This window comes from Malania oleifera, chromosome 2, assembly GCF_029873635.1.
Source record: "Malania oleifera isolate guangnan ecotype guangnan chromosome 2, ASM2987363v1, whole genome shotgun sequence".
In the NCBI taxonomy this organism is placed as follows: domain Eukaryota; kingdom Viridiplantae; phylum Streptophyta; class Magnoliopsida; order Santalales; family Ximeniaceae; genus Malania; species Malania oleifera.
Window position 1 is genome coordinate 43,423,750 of NC_080418.1, and position 17,968 is coordinate 43,441,717.

At 34.0% G+C, this 17,968-nt stretch overlaps 1 protein-coding gene across 1 annotated transcript; it reads left to right on the forward strand.

Annotated features, from left to right (window-relative positions):
* The first annotated feature begins 265 nt into the window (after nucleotides 1–265).
* Nucleotides 266–17,761, forward strand: LOC131149058 (uncharacterized). The gene is made up of 9 exons (XM_058099114.1): nucleotides 266–667; nucleotides 12,151–12,337; nucleotides 12,501–12,634; nucleotides 13,400–13,512; nucleotides 13,609–13,849; nucleotides 15,054–15,215; nucleotides 15,364–15,443; nucleotides 15,819–15,868; nucleotides 17,694–17,761. The coding sequence occupies exons 1-9, from the start codon at nucleotides 266–268 to the stop codon at nucleotides 17,759–17,761; spliced, it is 1,437 nt and encodes a 478-aa protein (XP_057955097.1).
* Nucleotides 17,762–17,968: the final 207 nt, after the last annotated feature.

Consider the following 17,968-nt stretch of genomic DNA (forward strand, 5'->3'; position numbering starts at 1 on the left):
TTATTCATAGACATATCCTTTCTATCAACTTATTTTATTCATATATTTGTGATTTGGAATTGACACGCACTCCTAAGTTTGAATTTACTGCCTCTTGCCCACAAAATAAGGGGAGAAGCCATCATTTTGTTTTTCAATTTTCATGTCATGTACTGTTAACTAATAGACAACATTCTGTATATATATATATATATATATATATATATATATATGTATGAGCTTTGAAGCAGAGAATTACCAGCCATAAAAAAGCATCGTATTCAACATGAATACCCTTGTGCTTTCGGCCCAATGCCTGTCATTACTATTGTTGATTTCCTCAATCTCTGTTCATATGAAATCATCATTCAATCTGCCGAGACTCGGTGTAACAATACGAGAAGAAATCCTGCGCTATCCCCAAGTTGCACCAACTGCATCTTGTCCAAGTGATTTAAAAACTTTTTTCTACAACCAAACACTTGATCACTTCAATTACAATCCAGAATCCTATACAACTTTTCCACAAAAATATAGGATGAGTACCGAGTATTGGGGCGGTGCAAAGGCCAATGCTCCCATCTTTGTTTATTTCGGGGAAGAAGCACCGCTGGATAAAGATATACCTATTATTGGGTTTCTCTCAGATAATGCTAGATATTTTCAGGCTCTTATTGTTTATATAGAGGTAAGAATCAAAGTGCACATTCTTCCCATTATCCTCATGTTCAAATTTTTTATTGCTCCTCTCTAATGGTTGTATGCATAACATAACATCAAATCTCATTGATGAACGCACTGTTTATATAGGTTACATTTGGTAGGGAGATTTATTTATTTATTTATTTATTTAGAGAAAGAGTTTGTTTAAATATTTTCCATAATTTATATGGTGCCATGCATTTTTTTTATTAAAAGAAGGGCGGCACCTCTATTTATTTGTTGATAACCCCTCACTTTTGACGGAGGAATACCGTGGTTATAAGACAATCAATAAGAGATAACAAAAGACAACACGTTAAAAATCTTCCAAAGAACAATACCAACATCTAACCAAAAACAGGGATACAAGACCAAACAAAACAAAACAAAACAAAACAAGACCTACAAAACAAACCTCACGCAACAAATAGACCAAAAAAAAAAAAAAAACTTTCCTTTGGTTTCTTTAAAGAAAAAAGTAATTAATATTTGCTTAGGGTTTGTTTTGATCAAAGATTTTGGATAGGAAAAGAAAAGAAAACAACAGGGCTATGTACCAAATACTACTAAAAATAAAAAAATTTTCTGATATGATTTAAAATTAAGAAAAATGAAATATTAATGATGTGTAAAATTAAAGTTTTGTTCATTGATTTGTTATATTTTTGTTTTTTCTTATTTTTCTTGATAATTGAACATAAAAAAGTAGATTCATTTATATTTTCCTTTACTTCCTTCACGCTTTCCAAGTTCCATATAAGACATTGAGTTCTTATTTTTGTAGTTTAACTAAATTAGAAATGGAAAAGAATTTTTTTTTCCCATAGCAGAACAATCCTTACTTTACTTAAAATTTAATATTATTTAATTTTTTTTTGTTTTCATCTAACAAAATGGAGACTTAATAAAAGTTTATCCCTCGTGATTTATTATGTTTATTATTAATTAAAAGGAGATATGGTGGCTTTCAATCATATATCAATTTTCCACATACTCTAAAAGAAAACCTATAGTAATATTCACAAATTATCATTTGCTGATAATATTTTAAAAAAAATGAATAAATATGTAATTTGATAAGCTATTCCCAATTTAGAATTTTTAAAGTATCTCTACAATTTTTCACCTTTTCTAATAATATGAAATTCATAAATTAATTTTTATTTTTGAATGCCTAAAAATAAAAATCACTATATATATATATATATATATATATATATATTTTCATCTATCATAACTCAATAACAAGCAAAGCTAATCCTTTGAATGACTTTATTTCTTTCTATTAGAATTATTAGGTTAGGTACTTCATCATATCATATTTTAGACTGTCGCAATGCCCTAGAGGGTCACCTTTAATCGAATGGTGAACTTGGAATTGAAAGGGTAAAACATGGGATGAGAAATGGGTCTATCACATAATCCAATGGAGTCAACAATAAATTATTTCATCCTAAGTGAGGTTGGAACACATAATTAATTTCCTTTTAGTTTGATGGCCTTTAAAATACAACTAGATCTAAAGAAACCAATAGTCAATGGCTTGCATTAGTAGGTAGGGTTCGGGAGTATTTTGGTTATGTAAGGAAAAGGTGCTAGCTGTTGAAAATTAAACTTGAACAATGAGACAATGGCAAAAAAATTTGACAGCAGGCAGCTCACCTTTGTTGAATTTGGGCAGGACTCGGCCACCAACCTCACCAACTAGCCCACAAATGTTGATTTTAATCTTCACTTGTTCTACTATAAATAGATGTGTGTGTGTAATGTAATGTGTGGTGTAGAGAGGGTGAATAACCAGTGAGAAGAGAGAGTTTGTGTATCTTGAATTCGTCCCTGTAATTTTTTTTTTAGTTTGAAATTAATTGAGTGCAATTCCTCACTGAGTTTCAATCATAACCAGTGATTGAGTGAGTCCCCTCCACCCATCAGTGGTATTAGAGCATCCAGATTCGCTGAAATTCGCCAAATAGAGGCAAATAGAGGGAAATTCGATTTTTTCCCCAGGTTTAAAGCTGCTCAAAATCCAAAATTGAGCTTAACATTGTGCAATTTGCATCAAGATGATTCCAAAGGTGAAAACCGTGCTTCAAATGGAGCCCCGGGAGACCCCACATGCGCTATCATGCGCCAATAGATGAAACAGCTTCTAACACACGTGCCGCTCGCACCGGCAAGAACATTGACTACCGACGTCATGTGCTCTATGCGCCCATATGCATCTTCCTCGCCCAGCTGGTGAAATCTGACTTGAAGACCCGAGACCTGATCCGCAACCCGGCCTAGTAACTAGAAACCCGAAACTTGACCCGCGAGCACAACCTGACCCGACTGATCGACCCGCGTCCAATTGCCAACACATAGCATGCCCAGAAGCCATCACGTGGCCCTAACATTAATCTCTAACACCGTTCATCTCCATTAAATTAAATCAGTCTAGTTAAACCAGTTCAGAAATGTTTTTTGGCCGGTTTAGTGATTTTTAGACTGGGTTTTTTGCAGCCCAAAACCGATTCCCAAGGTTTTTCGACCTTTTGAACACATTGGTTGCATCCAACTTGCCAAAATCAGTCCCCATTTCTCTGTTTTGTATATATTAAATTCAATGGTGAACGGTGCTACCCAAGTGGTAATTCCAAAGTTGACCCGTGAGAATTATGACAACTGGTCTATTCAAATGAGAGCCCTTCTAGGTGTTTAGGATGTCATGGACATCGTTGAACATGGATATAGAGAAAGCCCATCAAAAGAAGCTGAAGCAGCTATGCCTGATGCTCAAAGAACGACCTTGAGAGTCAATTGAAAGAAGGATTGCAAGGGGAAGTCCATAACCTACCAAGGCCTTGATGAGGCCACATTCGAAATTATCACCTCCGCCAAGACATCCAAAAAAGTTTGGGACTATCTCCATTGAACACACAAAGGTGCAAACAAAGTAAAGAAGATTCGTCTTCAAACATTGCGAGGAGATTTCGAATCCTCAAGAATGAAATTTATTGAATCTATTACTGATTACTATAAACGAGTTATGGTAGTATCAAATCAATTGAGAAGAAATGGAGAGCCCCTCAACGACGACAGAATTTGCGAGAAAATTTTGCGATCTTTGGATCCAAAATTTGATTATATAGCTGCGACCATGGAAGAAACAAAAGATTTGGAAACCATGTCCATAAAAAAACTTGTGGGCTCACTCCAAGCCCATGAGCAGAAAGTCAACAGAAAGAGTGATGATAAAGCACTGAAGCAAGCCCTCCAAACGAAGTTGTCCGTCACTATAGATAGATATGACAAAGGGGGGACGTTACACTGAGGAAGAGGACGAGGCCGAGGATCTCATGGAAGAAATTATGGAAATTTTGAATCTAGAGAAGGCGGTGGAGACGGAAGAGGTCCAACTTGAGAAGGACACAATCAATAGAACTATTTCCCACGAGGAAGAGGACAAGGAAGAAGAGGGGGATACAATAACCGTCCGAACATAGACAAGAGAAACGTTCAGTGCTACAACAACCACAAGCCTGGACACTACAACAATGTGTGCAGAGGTAATCTCCAAAATCACGAAGTAAATGAAAATGCTAACTTTGCAGAAAGAAGAAATCCAAAGGAGAATCGTTGATGATGATGGCACACAATTCAACCCACCAGGACCAAAATTTTTGGTACCTTGACTCTGAAGTCAGCAATCATATAATTGGAAGAAAGAACCTGTTTAATGAACTTGATGAGAAATTTCAGGGAGAGATATCATTTGGTGATCTCTCTAAAGTCCCAGTTCGAGGAAAGGAATGTCCTAATCAAAAGCAAAAATAGAGACCATGCTTTTATCTTCAACATGTACTATGTGCCAGCCATGAAGACTAATATACTTAGTCTCAGACAGCTTGTGGAGAAGACTACCGAATTAGCCTTAAAGATAAGGAGATGGTGATAACAGATGCTCGAGGTATGCTTGTTACTCGAGTACAAGAGGTAAAGAATTGAATGTTTTCGCTTGCCATTCAACATGATACGCTAAGTCGTTCAAATATTATCATCAAAGACAATGACTGACTATGACTTCTTAGGTAGGGACATCTAAATTTTGAAAGTTTGAAATAGTTGGGAAGCAAGAAGATGGTGAAAGGCTTACCCAACGCCCACCACCCAAATATGATATACGAAAGCTGTATTCTGAGCAAGCAACACAGAAATAACTTTGGAAAGCAAACCGACTGGAGATCTACCATGCCACTCCAGCTAGTACACACACACGTGTGTGGTCCATTGAGGCCATTTTCAAATGGACAAAATCGATACTTTCTTACCTTCATTGACGATTACAATAGGAGGACTTGGGTCTACTTTATGAAAAGGAAGTCAAAGGTGTTCGACAAGTTCAAAGAGTTCAAAGCTCTTGTGGAGAAACAGAGTGGCTATCGCATCAAGTCACTCCGATCAGACCAAGAAGGAGAGTATAAGGACGAAGCTTTCCTAGAATTCCTTAGGCAACAAGGGATTCAAAAACAGTTCACACCAACCTACACTCCCTAATTGAATGGTGTTGGTGAGAGGAAGAACCACACGATCCTTAACATGGTTAGGAGCATGTTAAAGCATAAGAATGTGCCCAAGAGTTTTTGGGCAGAAGCATTATCATGTGCAGTTTATCTTCTCAACAGGTGTCCTACAAAGAGTCTTAATACAAAGTCTTCACATGAAGCCTGGAGTACTCACAAGCCTAGTGTGAGTCATCGTAGGGTGTTAGGCTCCATAGCCTTTGCCAAGATCCCAGAGGCAAGAAGTACAAAGTTGGAAGATAAAGGAGAGAAATATATCCTTGTTGGATACGGTGACAGCACCATGGGATATCGACTGCACAATCCCATCAACAAGAAAGTCATTCACAGTCGAGATTTCTTTTTTGAAGAAATTGAATCCTAGAAATGGGATCAGGCTGAATCTTCCAAAGATGTAGAATTAACGCTTGAAGGAGAAGAACCCACACAGACAAGAGAAGTGGCTATCGAGTCACAAGTTCCCGAGTTGCAGACACCTCCATATTGTTCACCACAGCGGTATGAATCTCCATCACCAATTGAGTATGAAATATCGGAGAAAAGGCCTAGAGGAGCTCGAAATCTAGCTAATCTGTATGAAACTACATAACCAATAGAGGAGTATGTTACACTATATTTTGTATTAATAACCAGCGATCCGGTTAGCTTTGAAGGGCTGCAAAACTATTGGTGTGAAATGGGTTTACAAGACCAAGAAGAATGCTGAAGGAGAAGTTTGGAGAAACAAAGCAAGACTTGTCGCCAAAGGCTACAAGTAGAAAGAAGGGATTGACTATGGAGAAATATTTGCCCCGTTTGCCAGACTTGAAACCATCAGATTACTAATTTCATCACTATCAGCACAAAATGGATGGAAGATTTATCAGTTGGACGTAAGTTATTTTAGGTCTACTACTACCCTTCTACTACCCCTAAAATTAATTTATTCACACTTCTTCACTTGTGTATTATGAGGTTTACGTTGTAAATGTCTAAACCATATGAGTCATCGCTCCCTTATCTTATCTTCTACAGGAGCTTCGTCTAACTTAACATGAATATGTATGTCTTTTAACTTTATACTACTCATCCATCTAAGCATTCACATCTCGAAAACTTTTGCTTTTTGAATATATTAATTATTTTTTAGTTACCCAATATTTTGATTCATACAACATAGTTGGTCTTATAGTTGTCCTATAAAACTTCCCTTTTAATTTTAAGGGTGTTCTACGATCACAAAAGCATGCTTAAAGAACTTCTGCTTTAACTCTATATATAAAATCTTCTTCAATATCGCCTTCAACTTCTATAATAGATTCATGTATCAAAATCTACTAGTGCTATTGATTTCTTCATCATCAAGTTTAACTATATCTCTAATATTCATCTTGTTATATATTACTAAAACTACATTTCATATATTATGTCTTATTTTTAATTATCCTAAAACCTCTAGATTCTAAAGCTTATCTCCATAATTTTAACTTGGGTTCTACTCTACCCCTAGTTTGAAACAGAAACAGTTGGGAAGCAAGAAGATGGTGAAAGGCTTACCCAACGCCCACCACCCAAATATGATATACGAAAGCTGTATTCTGAGCAAGCAACACAGAAACAGCTTTGGAAAGCAAGTTGACTAGAGATCTATCATGCCGCTCTAGCTAGACGTGTGTGGTCCATTGAGGCCATTTTCAAATGGACAAAATCGATACTTTTTCACCTTTATCGACGATTACAACAGGAAGAATTGGGTCTACTTTATGAAAAAAAAAGTCAAAGGTGTTCGAAAAGTTCAAAGAGTTCAAAGCTCTTGTGGAGAAACAGAGTGGCTATTGCATCAAGTCACTCCAATCAGACCAAGAAGGAGAGTATAAGGATGAAGCTTTCCTAGAATTCCTTAGGCAACAAGGGATTCAAAAACAGTTCACACCAACCTACACTCCCTAATTGAATGGTGTAGCTGAGAGGAAGAACCACATGATCCTTAACATGGTTAGGAGCATGTTAAAGCATAAGAATGTGCCCAAGAGTTTTTGGGTAGAAGCACTATCATGTGCAGTTTATCTTCTCAATAGGTGTCCTACAAAGTGTCTTGATACAAAGTCTTCACATGAAGCCTGTAGTACTCACAAGCCCAGTGTGAGTCATCGTAGGGTGTTAGGCTTCATAGCCTATGCCAAGATCCCAGAGGTAAGAAGTACAAAGTTGGAAGATAAAGGAGAGAAATATATCCTTGTTGGATATGGTGATAGCACCATGGGATATCGACTCCACAATCCCATCAACAAGAAAGTCATTCACAGTCGAGATTTTATTTTTGAAGAAATTGAATCCTGGAAATGGGACCAGGCTGAATCTTCCAAAGATGTAGAATTAACGCTTGAAGGAGAAGAACCCACACAGACAAGAGAAGTGGTTATCGAGTCACAAGTTCCCGAGTTGTAGACACCTCCATATTGTTCACCACAGTGGTATGAATCTCCATCACCAATTGAGCATGAAATATTGGAGAAAAGGCCTAGAGGAGCTCGAAATCTAGCTGATCTGTATGAAACTACATAACCAATAAAGGAGTATGTTACACTATATTTTCCATTAATAACCAGCGATCCGGTTAGCTTTGAAGGGTTGCAAAACTATTGGTGTGAAATGGGTTTACAAGACCAAGAAGAATGTTCAAGGAGAAGTTTGGAGATACAAAACAAGACTTATCGCCAAAGGCTACAAGTAGAAAGAAGGGATTGACTATGGAGAAATATTTGCCCCGTTTGCCGGACTTGAAACCATCAGATTACTAATTTCATCACTATCAGCACAAAATGGATGGAAGATTTATCAGTTGGACGTAAGTTATTTTAGGTCTACTACTTAGGCATGATATTTTTCCAAGACTCAAGACAATGCTCGGAATGACAAAGCCAGGAGAGTCAAGGTTGAGGGGGGATGTTGAAAATTAAACTTGAATAGTGGGACGGTGGCAGAAAAATTTGACGGTTGGCAGCTCACCTTTGTTGAATTTTGGCAGGAGTCGGCCACCAACTTCACCAACTAGCCCATAATTGTTGATTTTAGTCTTCACTTATTCTGCTATAAATAGATGTATTTGTGTAATGTAATGTGTGGTGTAGAGAGGGTGAATAACCAGTGAGAAGAGAGAGTTTGTGTATCTTGAATTCCTCTTTGTAATTTTTTTTTATTTTTAAATCAATTGAGTGAAATTCCTCACCGAGTTTCAATCACAACCGGTGATTGAGTGAATCCCCTCCACCCATTACTAGCACCCCTAACACACCCGTCCAAGAAATGGTACTTGATTTCCCTAAGTTTACCTTTAAATATAACTGGTCAAGACTCAAATTCTTTGCATTTTATTAAAAAAATAATGAAAAATGAAGCAATAAAAATAAATAAACAAGGCATAATGGCACACATTCACAAACCACCTGCAAACACATGCAAAACCAATGGAAAGTACACACATGACATGGAATCATCTAATAGCTATAACTATGAAAGGCAAGCAAAGGGAATAGACATAATGCTAAAAAAAGATAAAATTAAACAACTAAAAGTACATGCAAGCTCAAAAGAGTGTGTTAAACTATCAAGTATGTGTAAACAACTACGAAAAGGCACATAAGGAAGCATAATGAACAATTGAGCCAAACATGGGAGCATGTAGGCAAGACAAACATATGCGCAAAAACTAGATAGAAAAATGCATATGAAGACGATGACAACAACAACAACAACAACAACAACAACAATACCATACCTTTAGTCCAACTAGGTTGGTTCAGTTACATGAATCATTTTCCACAAATTTATGCAATTATGGACAATTTATGCGATTATGGACAATTTGCTTCAACAAACTCAATGCTATTAAATCCTTACTCACTATCTCATTGTAAGTTATTTTAGGTCTACTAGATAGAAAAATGCATATGAAGACGACGACAACAACAACAACAACAATACCATACCTTTAGTCCAACTAGGTTGGTTCAGTTACATGAATCATTTTCCACAAATTTATGCAATTATGGACAATTTATGCGATTATGGACAATTTGCTTCAACAAACTCAATGCTATTAAATCCTTACTCACTATCTCATTCTAAGTTATTTTAGGTCTACTACTACCCTTCTACTACCCCTAAAATTAATTTATTCACACTTCTTCACTAGTGTATTATGAGGTTTACGTTGTAAATGTTTAAACCATATGAGTCATCCCTCCCTTATCTTATCTTCTACAGGAGCTTTGTCTAACTTAACATGAATATGTATGTCTTTTAACTTTATACTACTCATCCATCTAAGCATTCACATCTCGAAAACTTTTACTTTTTGAATATATAAATTATTTTTTAGTTACCTAATATTTTGATTCATACAACATAGTTGGTTTTACAGTTGTCCTATAAAACTTCCCTTTTAATTTTAAGGGTGTTCTACGATTACAAAAGCATGCTTAAAGAACTTCTGCTTTAACTCTATATATAAAATCTTCTTCAATATCGCCTTCAACTTCTATAATAGATTCATGTATCAAAATCTACTAGTGCTATCGATTTCTTCATCATCAAGTTTAACTATATCTCTAATATTCATCTTGTTATATATTACTAAAACTACATTTCATATATTATGTCTTATTTTTAATTATCCTAAAACCTCTAGATTCTAAAGCTTATCTCCATAATTTTAACTTGGGTTCTACTCTACCCCTAGTTTCATCAATGAAGATAATTTCATTTGCGAACAACATGCACCATGGAACCTCTTTTTGGATACTACTAGTTAGTTCATCCATCACTAAAGCAAAAGGATAAGGGCTCAAAGAAGATCCTTGATGTACACATATTTTGATTGGAAACTCTCTAGTTTCTCCACCTAGAGTCCTAACACTTGTCAGTACTCCATCATATATATCCTTAATTAAGTGGTATACCTACTACATACACATTTTTTTTTCTAAAACCCACCATAGAATTTCCCTAGGTGTCTTATCATATGTTTTATCTAAATCAATAAATACCATATGCAATTCCCTCTTATTTTTCCTAAACGTTTCCATTAAACTTATTAAAAGATATATAACTTGTATAATATATCTCCCATACATAGAACCAACTTGATTTTCTAAGACCTTTGTTTCTAGTCTTAATCTTTATTCAACTATCATTCTCACAGTTTCATTGTATGACTCATAACTTTAATTCCACGATAGTTATTACAATTTTGAATATTTTCTTTATTTTTGTATATAAGTATTAAAGAGTTTTTCCTCCATTGGTTTGACATTTTCTTAGTTTTTATAATTGTGTTAAATAAATTAGTTAACCATATAACTCTGTTATCACCTAAGCATTTCCAAAGTTCAATAGGGATGTTATCCTCTCCTATAACTTTTCCATTTTGCATATTTTTTAGTATAAACTTAACTTCATCAACTCTAATCTTTTGAATAAATCTCACATTTTTAGTCTTTTCCTCATTTGTCAAATTATAAGTTTAAGTCTTCTACTAGTTTATTAAAGTAACTTCATATTTATTTTATTTATTTATTTTTATTTTTTATTTTTACTAAAATAGGACGACACCTCCATTTATTTATTAATATACCCTCACTTTTGGTAGAGGAATACCAAAAGTAAAATTAAAGAAGTAAAATTGCATGGAAATTAAAGACAAGGTATTTAGAGTGCAGGTATTTAAATGAAAGCATGTTTAAGAAAGCATGTATTAAAAATGGCTTCAATTGCAGATTGAGAATACAACCAAAAACCAGCTAATCTACGCGACAACATCAAAACTCGAAGGTTATCACAAGCCTTTGAAGAATCCAAGCACGAACTAGTACACAAAATTGAAAGGAAAGTAGTAAATCTACTCTAAGTGGCACCCAAAGACTCTCTAGGTCCATCACTAACCAAATAGGGGCCAAAAGGGAACCTTGGGCACATAGACGAAGCTAGGTTTTATACCCAAAAGGGTTTACAATGGTTTGAATTCAAAACAAGAAAGTTTTGCAGAAAATCTTGCATAGTAGATCGTTGGGCTCGCGTCTGTCAACCAGGTAGCACCCCTGTCTTCCCTTGGTCACACCCTGGTCGAGACACACATGAATTTTGGGGTTCAAACTTCAGGCATTCTTGACCTAGTCACACCTCTAGGATCTCTTGGTCACACCGATGGTCGTGACTTGCAGGATCTCAGTTATAGTAAATCTCAAGTTCTTGACCTAGTTGCCCCTTAGGGCCACTTGGTCGAACTATTGGTTGAGACTCTCAAGATCTCTACTTCAGTCAATTTCAGGTTCTCAACCTAATCACCCTTTAGGGTCTCCTGGTTGAGTTGTTGGTCAAACCTTGCAGGATCTCACTTTCTGTCTAAACCTTGGAGTCTTCAATTTGTGACCTGTTCGTCCGATTGTGTTAGTTGGTCGCACCACATGGTCGAACCACATCTTGTTTGCTTTGATGAATTGAAACTTTGGGGGTTTAGTTGAGCATCTCATTTAAGTTTGTGCATCCCAATTACTCCGTTGCCTTCTCGTATTGCTTAACGCATCGATTTTAACTTGATTTTCCTGAAACTTGAACAAACCATGCATAACTCCGAACTATGATAATAAAGGGTAAATACATGGTAAATGATAACAAAACATAGGTAAATGGGAGCCTAAAAAAGTGCATTTTAGGGACACATTAGTAGTCGAAAATATGACGTGATTAGGCTGTATAACTTAATAATTTATCATATTTTGTCGAGTTGTATTTATACTTCTTTTCATATTTAATTAAATATTGACTAATATTATTTTCCATTTACTATAGTTGAAATTAATTCCTATAATTTCAACTCCATCATTTTTCATTGGAATCTTATTTGAAGATTTACTTTATAACTTGTCAGCATCGATTTTATGGGGAATCCAAGCACCTTAAATTGATTGAAGACGTCTTGAAAAATGCCACTATTCGAGGTTATTTCAACTCAGCTCAAGCTATAGCAGATTATGCAGAAGTGCTCACATATCTTAAAGAAACATTAAATGCAAAAAATTCTCCAATAATTGTCATTGGAGGATCTTATGGTGGAAGTAAGTTACTACAAATCCTAACATTTTGATTTAATCAACTACACTCACAATCAGATATGCAAATTGATTTTGTATGGATTCAACCTATGAGATCACAAGATTTGATATGCTCAAATAATATTATACACGCATCATTTTTTTTTTTAAATCTTACTTTTTTCAGTGCTTGCATCATGGTTTCGACTCAAATATCCCCACATTGCCCTCGGAGCGCTAGCCTCATCGGCACCAATCCTGTACTTCGACGACATCACACCACCGAATGGATATGATTCAATTGTAACCAAAGCTTTTAAAGTAATAGCAATCGTGTACAGTTTATTAAGCATATATTTCATATAAACTAGTAAACATGTCACATGCATTGAATGTGATTGCATGCACATGAGTAATGCTGGATGAAATATTTTTATAATTTTTGAGAAATTTTTTAGGTATATATATATTTTTTAAAAATGTAAAAAATATATTAATCATAATTTAGTTTACACATGTTAAAGTGTGAATATTTGAATTTTTTTTTTATAAATAATAATACTTTTTTAAATTATAAAATACAAACGTTGACATGAGATATATACCATGTAACACCTTGTAATATAGGGGCATGAAAAGTATTAAAAATACAAGATATAATATGAAAGGAATGCTCTAATTAAAGTTATTCGAAATACTTACATGCTATTATAGATAAAAAACATTTGATAAGTAATTAGTTCTTATTCTCAAAAAAAAAAAAAAAATCAATATATGACTTCTTCCATGAAAATATTAATAAGTTTATTACAATTTTTAGTCATAATTTAGCTCACTGGTATTAGAGTGTGAATATTTGAAGTTACTTAGAAAAATTAATATTTTTTAATTATAAAGTTCAAATGTAAAATTGAGATGGTGTGTAACACCTTGTATTATATGGGCTTGAAAAGCATTAAAAATGCAAGACGCATTATAGACCAAAAAAAAAAATACAAGATATATATATATATATATATATAGCATGCATGAAATCTGCTTGGTGTAACGACTAACAAGGTGAGCACATTTATATAATGCATGCAGGAAGCTAGTGAGAGTTGCTACGAGACTATACGTGCATCATGGACTCAAATCAAACAAATAGGCTCTACGCCTGATGGTCTTTCATTCCTCACCAGGAAATTTAGAATATGCTCGTAACTATACAAACTTGGCCATTGACTTATATATAGTACATAATTCGTATATAGATCTAATTTTTGTAACTATCTGATTATGCTTTTGTCGATCAGCCCTTTAAACGACACTTCAGAGCTGATAGACTACATGGTCGATATATATGAAACGGCAGCGCAATATAATCGTCCGCCATCCTACCCACTTAGTAGGATATGTTCAGGTATTAATGGAGGATCCCAACAAGCTGATATTCTCAGTAGGATAGTTGCTGGATTGGTTGCTTATAACGGGAATAGATCATGCTATAACACCACTAGTCCGCCATCAGAAACATCCTCGGGTTGGCAATGGCAGGTAAAATTTCTTTGTAGCTTCTTATTTTTCACTGCCATGAAATTATAGTTTTTTTTTTTCTTTTTAAGAATCTATTTAGATTAATAATTTTAGTTGGAAAAGAAACAAAAAAAGAAGATAATTAAAAAAAAATTGGTTTTATGTAATTAATAATTAAATAAATAAAATGCTAATGATGTGTAAATCAATTTTTTTTTTGCATATTGATTTAGGACATATATATATTTTTCATTTTCTCACCCACTGTTCTTCATAACCAAGATGAGAAAGTGAACTCCTTTGAATGTTTCTTTTCCTTCAAACTCCAAAAAAAGCTTAAGTCATGTCTTAACGTTATTTTTCCCTAGAAAACATTCTAGTGGTTAAAGGTTGGACCTTCCCTAATAGAGATTTTGGGTTTGAATCCTAGAAAGAGTACCAAAAGAGATATGTAATCTCTTGCTGTGTAATCCAAACCTACTGTGGGCCTCCAGTGGGTAAAAAAAAAAAAAGTTGGGTATAAATTAATTACTATTGGCGTTTTGGGAGTATATATATTTTTTACGTTAAGTTTAGATTTGTGGAAATTAATTTTGATAAAATTCAACATAGATTCAAAAACTTTAAATTTAACTTTAGATTTGTATTCATATAAATTTACACAAAATTCAGTGCAAAAAATAATCTTTTGAATTTTCTTCAAATCTCATAATTTCAAATAAAAGCGTGAAGTTTATACTTTCAAACACAAGCTCATACATTTTGTATTAAAATTGATTGAAATTCACACAACCTAAATACAAAATCTGCACTCCAAACTTTTAAAATGAGATAAAAGACACTAAAAGACCCTTTCTAGTTCATCTTTTTTGCTACAACCAAAAAAAAAAAAAAAAAACTTGCCTAGCAAACACCAATTTGACAAGATAGCTAGATGAGCTTAGAGTGTGTGTTTTGTTTTCAACTTTAATTTGAATATAAATTCTGACCATTGAAATAGGCATGCCTATTCTAAAATATTTATGAGTTTTATCTCTCCTTGCATGAGATTTATAATTGTTATTTTGTTACTTGGACCATCAATCTTGTACATATAAGTGTTCAGTTAATTATTTTTGAAAGAAATTGCTTGTTGGAGTACTTAATTAATTCAATAAGAATTATGTTTTCATTTAATTAAATATATTTGATGAATACCGATTATGTTTTTTTCTTTTTTATATAGACTTGTAGCGAAATGGTGATGCCCACAGACATTGCTACTGAAAAGGATAGTATGCTCTATCCACCAACCCCATTTAATCTTAGTAGCTTCATTCAGCAATGTAAGAACGTTTATGGTGTTTCTCCCCGCCCTAATTGGGTGACAAGTTATTATGGAGGTCATGTATGTATATTTCTTTATCCATATTTAGAAGTTATATGTTAATTTATAATGTTTCCATATATATATATATATATATATATATATATATAATTCTTATGTAACCTTATTTTATCTTATAATTTTTTTAAAAAATTGTTATGCTATACAGGATATAAAGTTGGTTCTCCAAAGGTTTGGAAGTAACATTATTTTCTCGAATGGGCTAAGAGACCCTTACAGCATTGGCGGGTAACTTTAAAATTATAAGAAAGAAAAAGAAGTATACTATATTGTCAAAATAGATAGTTGAATTTTATAAGCTTACCAATCTAGCTTGGAATTTAAGGTCACAGGTGACTCCTTTTAAGGCATTACGCCAGTAAATTATCAGGGGTACGTCAATGAGTGGGCGGCTTTCACCCTCCGGGTTTGGTGTTGCACTATAGTGTCAAAAGTGGCGCAATGGTGACTGCAATCCCTGAGTTATCCTGGAAAAAAAATATATAGCTTGGAAACAATATATTTTCATAAAAAAAAAATAGTGTAGATATAATATTTTATGGAATACTTACATGCTCCAACTGTTTATGATTTTTGTTTGCATGTCTGCTTGGTTGGCTACAGGGTCCTGCAGAATATATCAGACAGTGTTGTTGCCATCTCCACAATTAATGGTATGTACTAGATTATTTCATCTTAAATTATTTTCAATTTTTTTTTTATAAAAGAAAAAAATATTGAACCAAGGACGTGGGATGTATTGGGCAAATGAAGATAAGATTCTTTTATTTATTTATTTTTATTTTTTCAATCAATTGGAGGCCTGCCAGAAATGGGATACATAATGAGAGGTTGCCACTTCTCATCGTGAACCAATTTTTGGTCTATTTAATGTTCAAATGTATGACCTCCAATATATAAATCTTAAAATCACTAAGATTGTCCCTTACGAGTCCTTATTCTGACAACTTTGCAGATCACATCGTTTCCCATCATAATAGAACCAGAACTCACCAACCTGTAAGTGGTGAACCAGGCTTTGTTGGACGTTATGTGAAAAAAACATCCCAAGTCTAGGATCCAAGAATCCATGATGCGTTCTGAACCCGATGAAACAAAAAACATCTCACAATCACTACTCCCTGAGTCATCTTCTTCCACTACATTAGCAAATTTTAACGAACCCTCTTGAGCTTTTGCTTTCCTTTTCTCCCACTCTAGACACTGCAGTTTCATATGCCCTATTTTCCGCGCTTAAAACAGTGAACATCCTTTATCCTCCTGGACTGCGATTGAGTTTTATTACCACTCGATCTATTCCAAGACTTGCCTCTCCCATGATTCACATTACCCTTCGCCACGAGCCTTTCACCATGTAAACCCTCTGTTGATTTAGGTGTAATCCCAAGAAGGGGGGGGGGTGAATTGGGTATTTTAAAATTCTTTGAATTTATTTACCACTTAATCCCTACTTGTATATTTAGCAAACTAATCTCGGGGATTTATAACAGAATTAAATTTATTTTACCAATGAGTTCTTATTTCCTAATTAATTTTGTGCAATGTTATTCAACCTACACATGCAATATGAACAATTTAAATGTAGTACTAAAAGTAAAGAGTTAAGGGAAGAGAGAAGTCAAACGCAATTTTTACGAGGTTCAGCCAACTCGGCCTACGTCCTCGCCTTGAGCAACTACTACTCAAAGATTTCACTAAAATCCCTACTCCTTAAATTAAGACGGAGCTTTCCTTACAATCCGCTGCTTACAAGAGGTACAACTCCCTCCTAATCCATTGCTTACAAGAGGTACAACTTCCTCCTCACACTTGGTTGACAAGCCGAACCTTGAATACAATGAATCTATAAAAACACTCAATGTTACTTCTAACAAAACTAGTGGGTACAATTCAAAGTCCTAGTACATAATCATATGATAAAACTTAAAACTCAGTATGAATGAAACGATAACATCGTTTTATGAATGAAATGCTTCAATAAACAATTTCCCTCTTTAACCAAAACTCCTAAGTAATGATATATTTAAAACGCTTTGGAGAATTTTAGGGTTCTTAGTTCACTTTACAAAAATACACAAATATATTTGATGGGAACTTATTAATAAAAACTTTGTCTTGAATATTAAATCAACCAAAATCACAAAGCTTTCTTTGAAATATTTAATCACAACACAACCTTTGCAATTTGCAAATATATATAGATATGTATTCCAAAGATCAAAAACCAATGTAATCTATTTCAAAAAATATCCTTCAACAATATATGTATATATATTGTATATAATTTCGATTAAATTTAAGGGTGATGGGCATTTTTAGAAAAAGAAAAATTGAAAATATTAAAAAATATATATATAATATCATTATTATAATTAATAATAAATAAATAGACACCTAATATTTTTTTTTTCTTAAGCAAGTCCTGGGAGACTATGATATATTCTTTGAAAATATCTTAATATAAACTCTATTTTGCAGGATCTCATTGCTTGGATATACTCATAGCAAACCAAACAACCGACCCAGAATGGTTGGTCATGCAATGAAAAGCTGAGGTTAAGATCATCGAAGGATGGATCTCACAATACTACTCAGACCTCTCTATTTCCAATGTTGGTGGAGAATAATCACAATGTCTGTGGAAAATAATAATAAAAATATGGATGTAATGCTACTTTCCAAATAAAGAATTAGGATGTTAAATAAAAAGAACTAATTTTTGTGGAGGATAATCAAAATTCCTAAATCTTGAA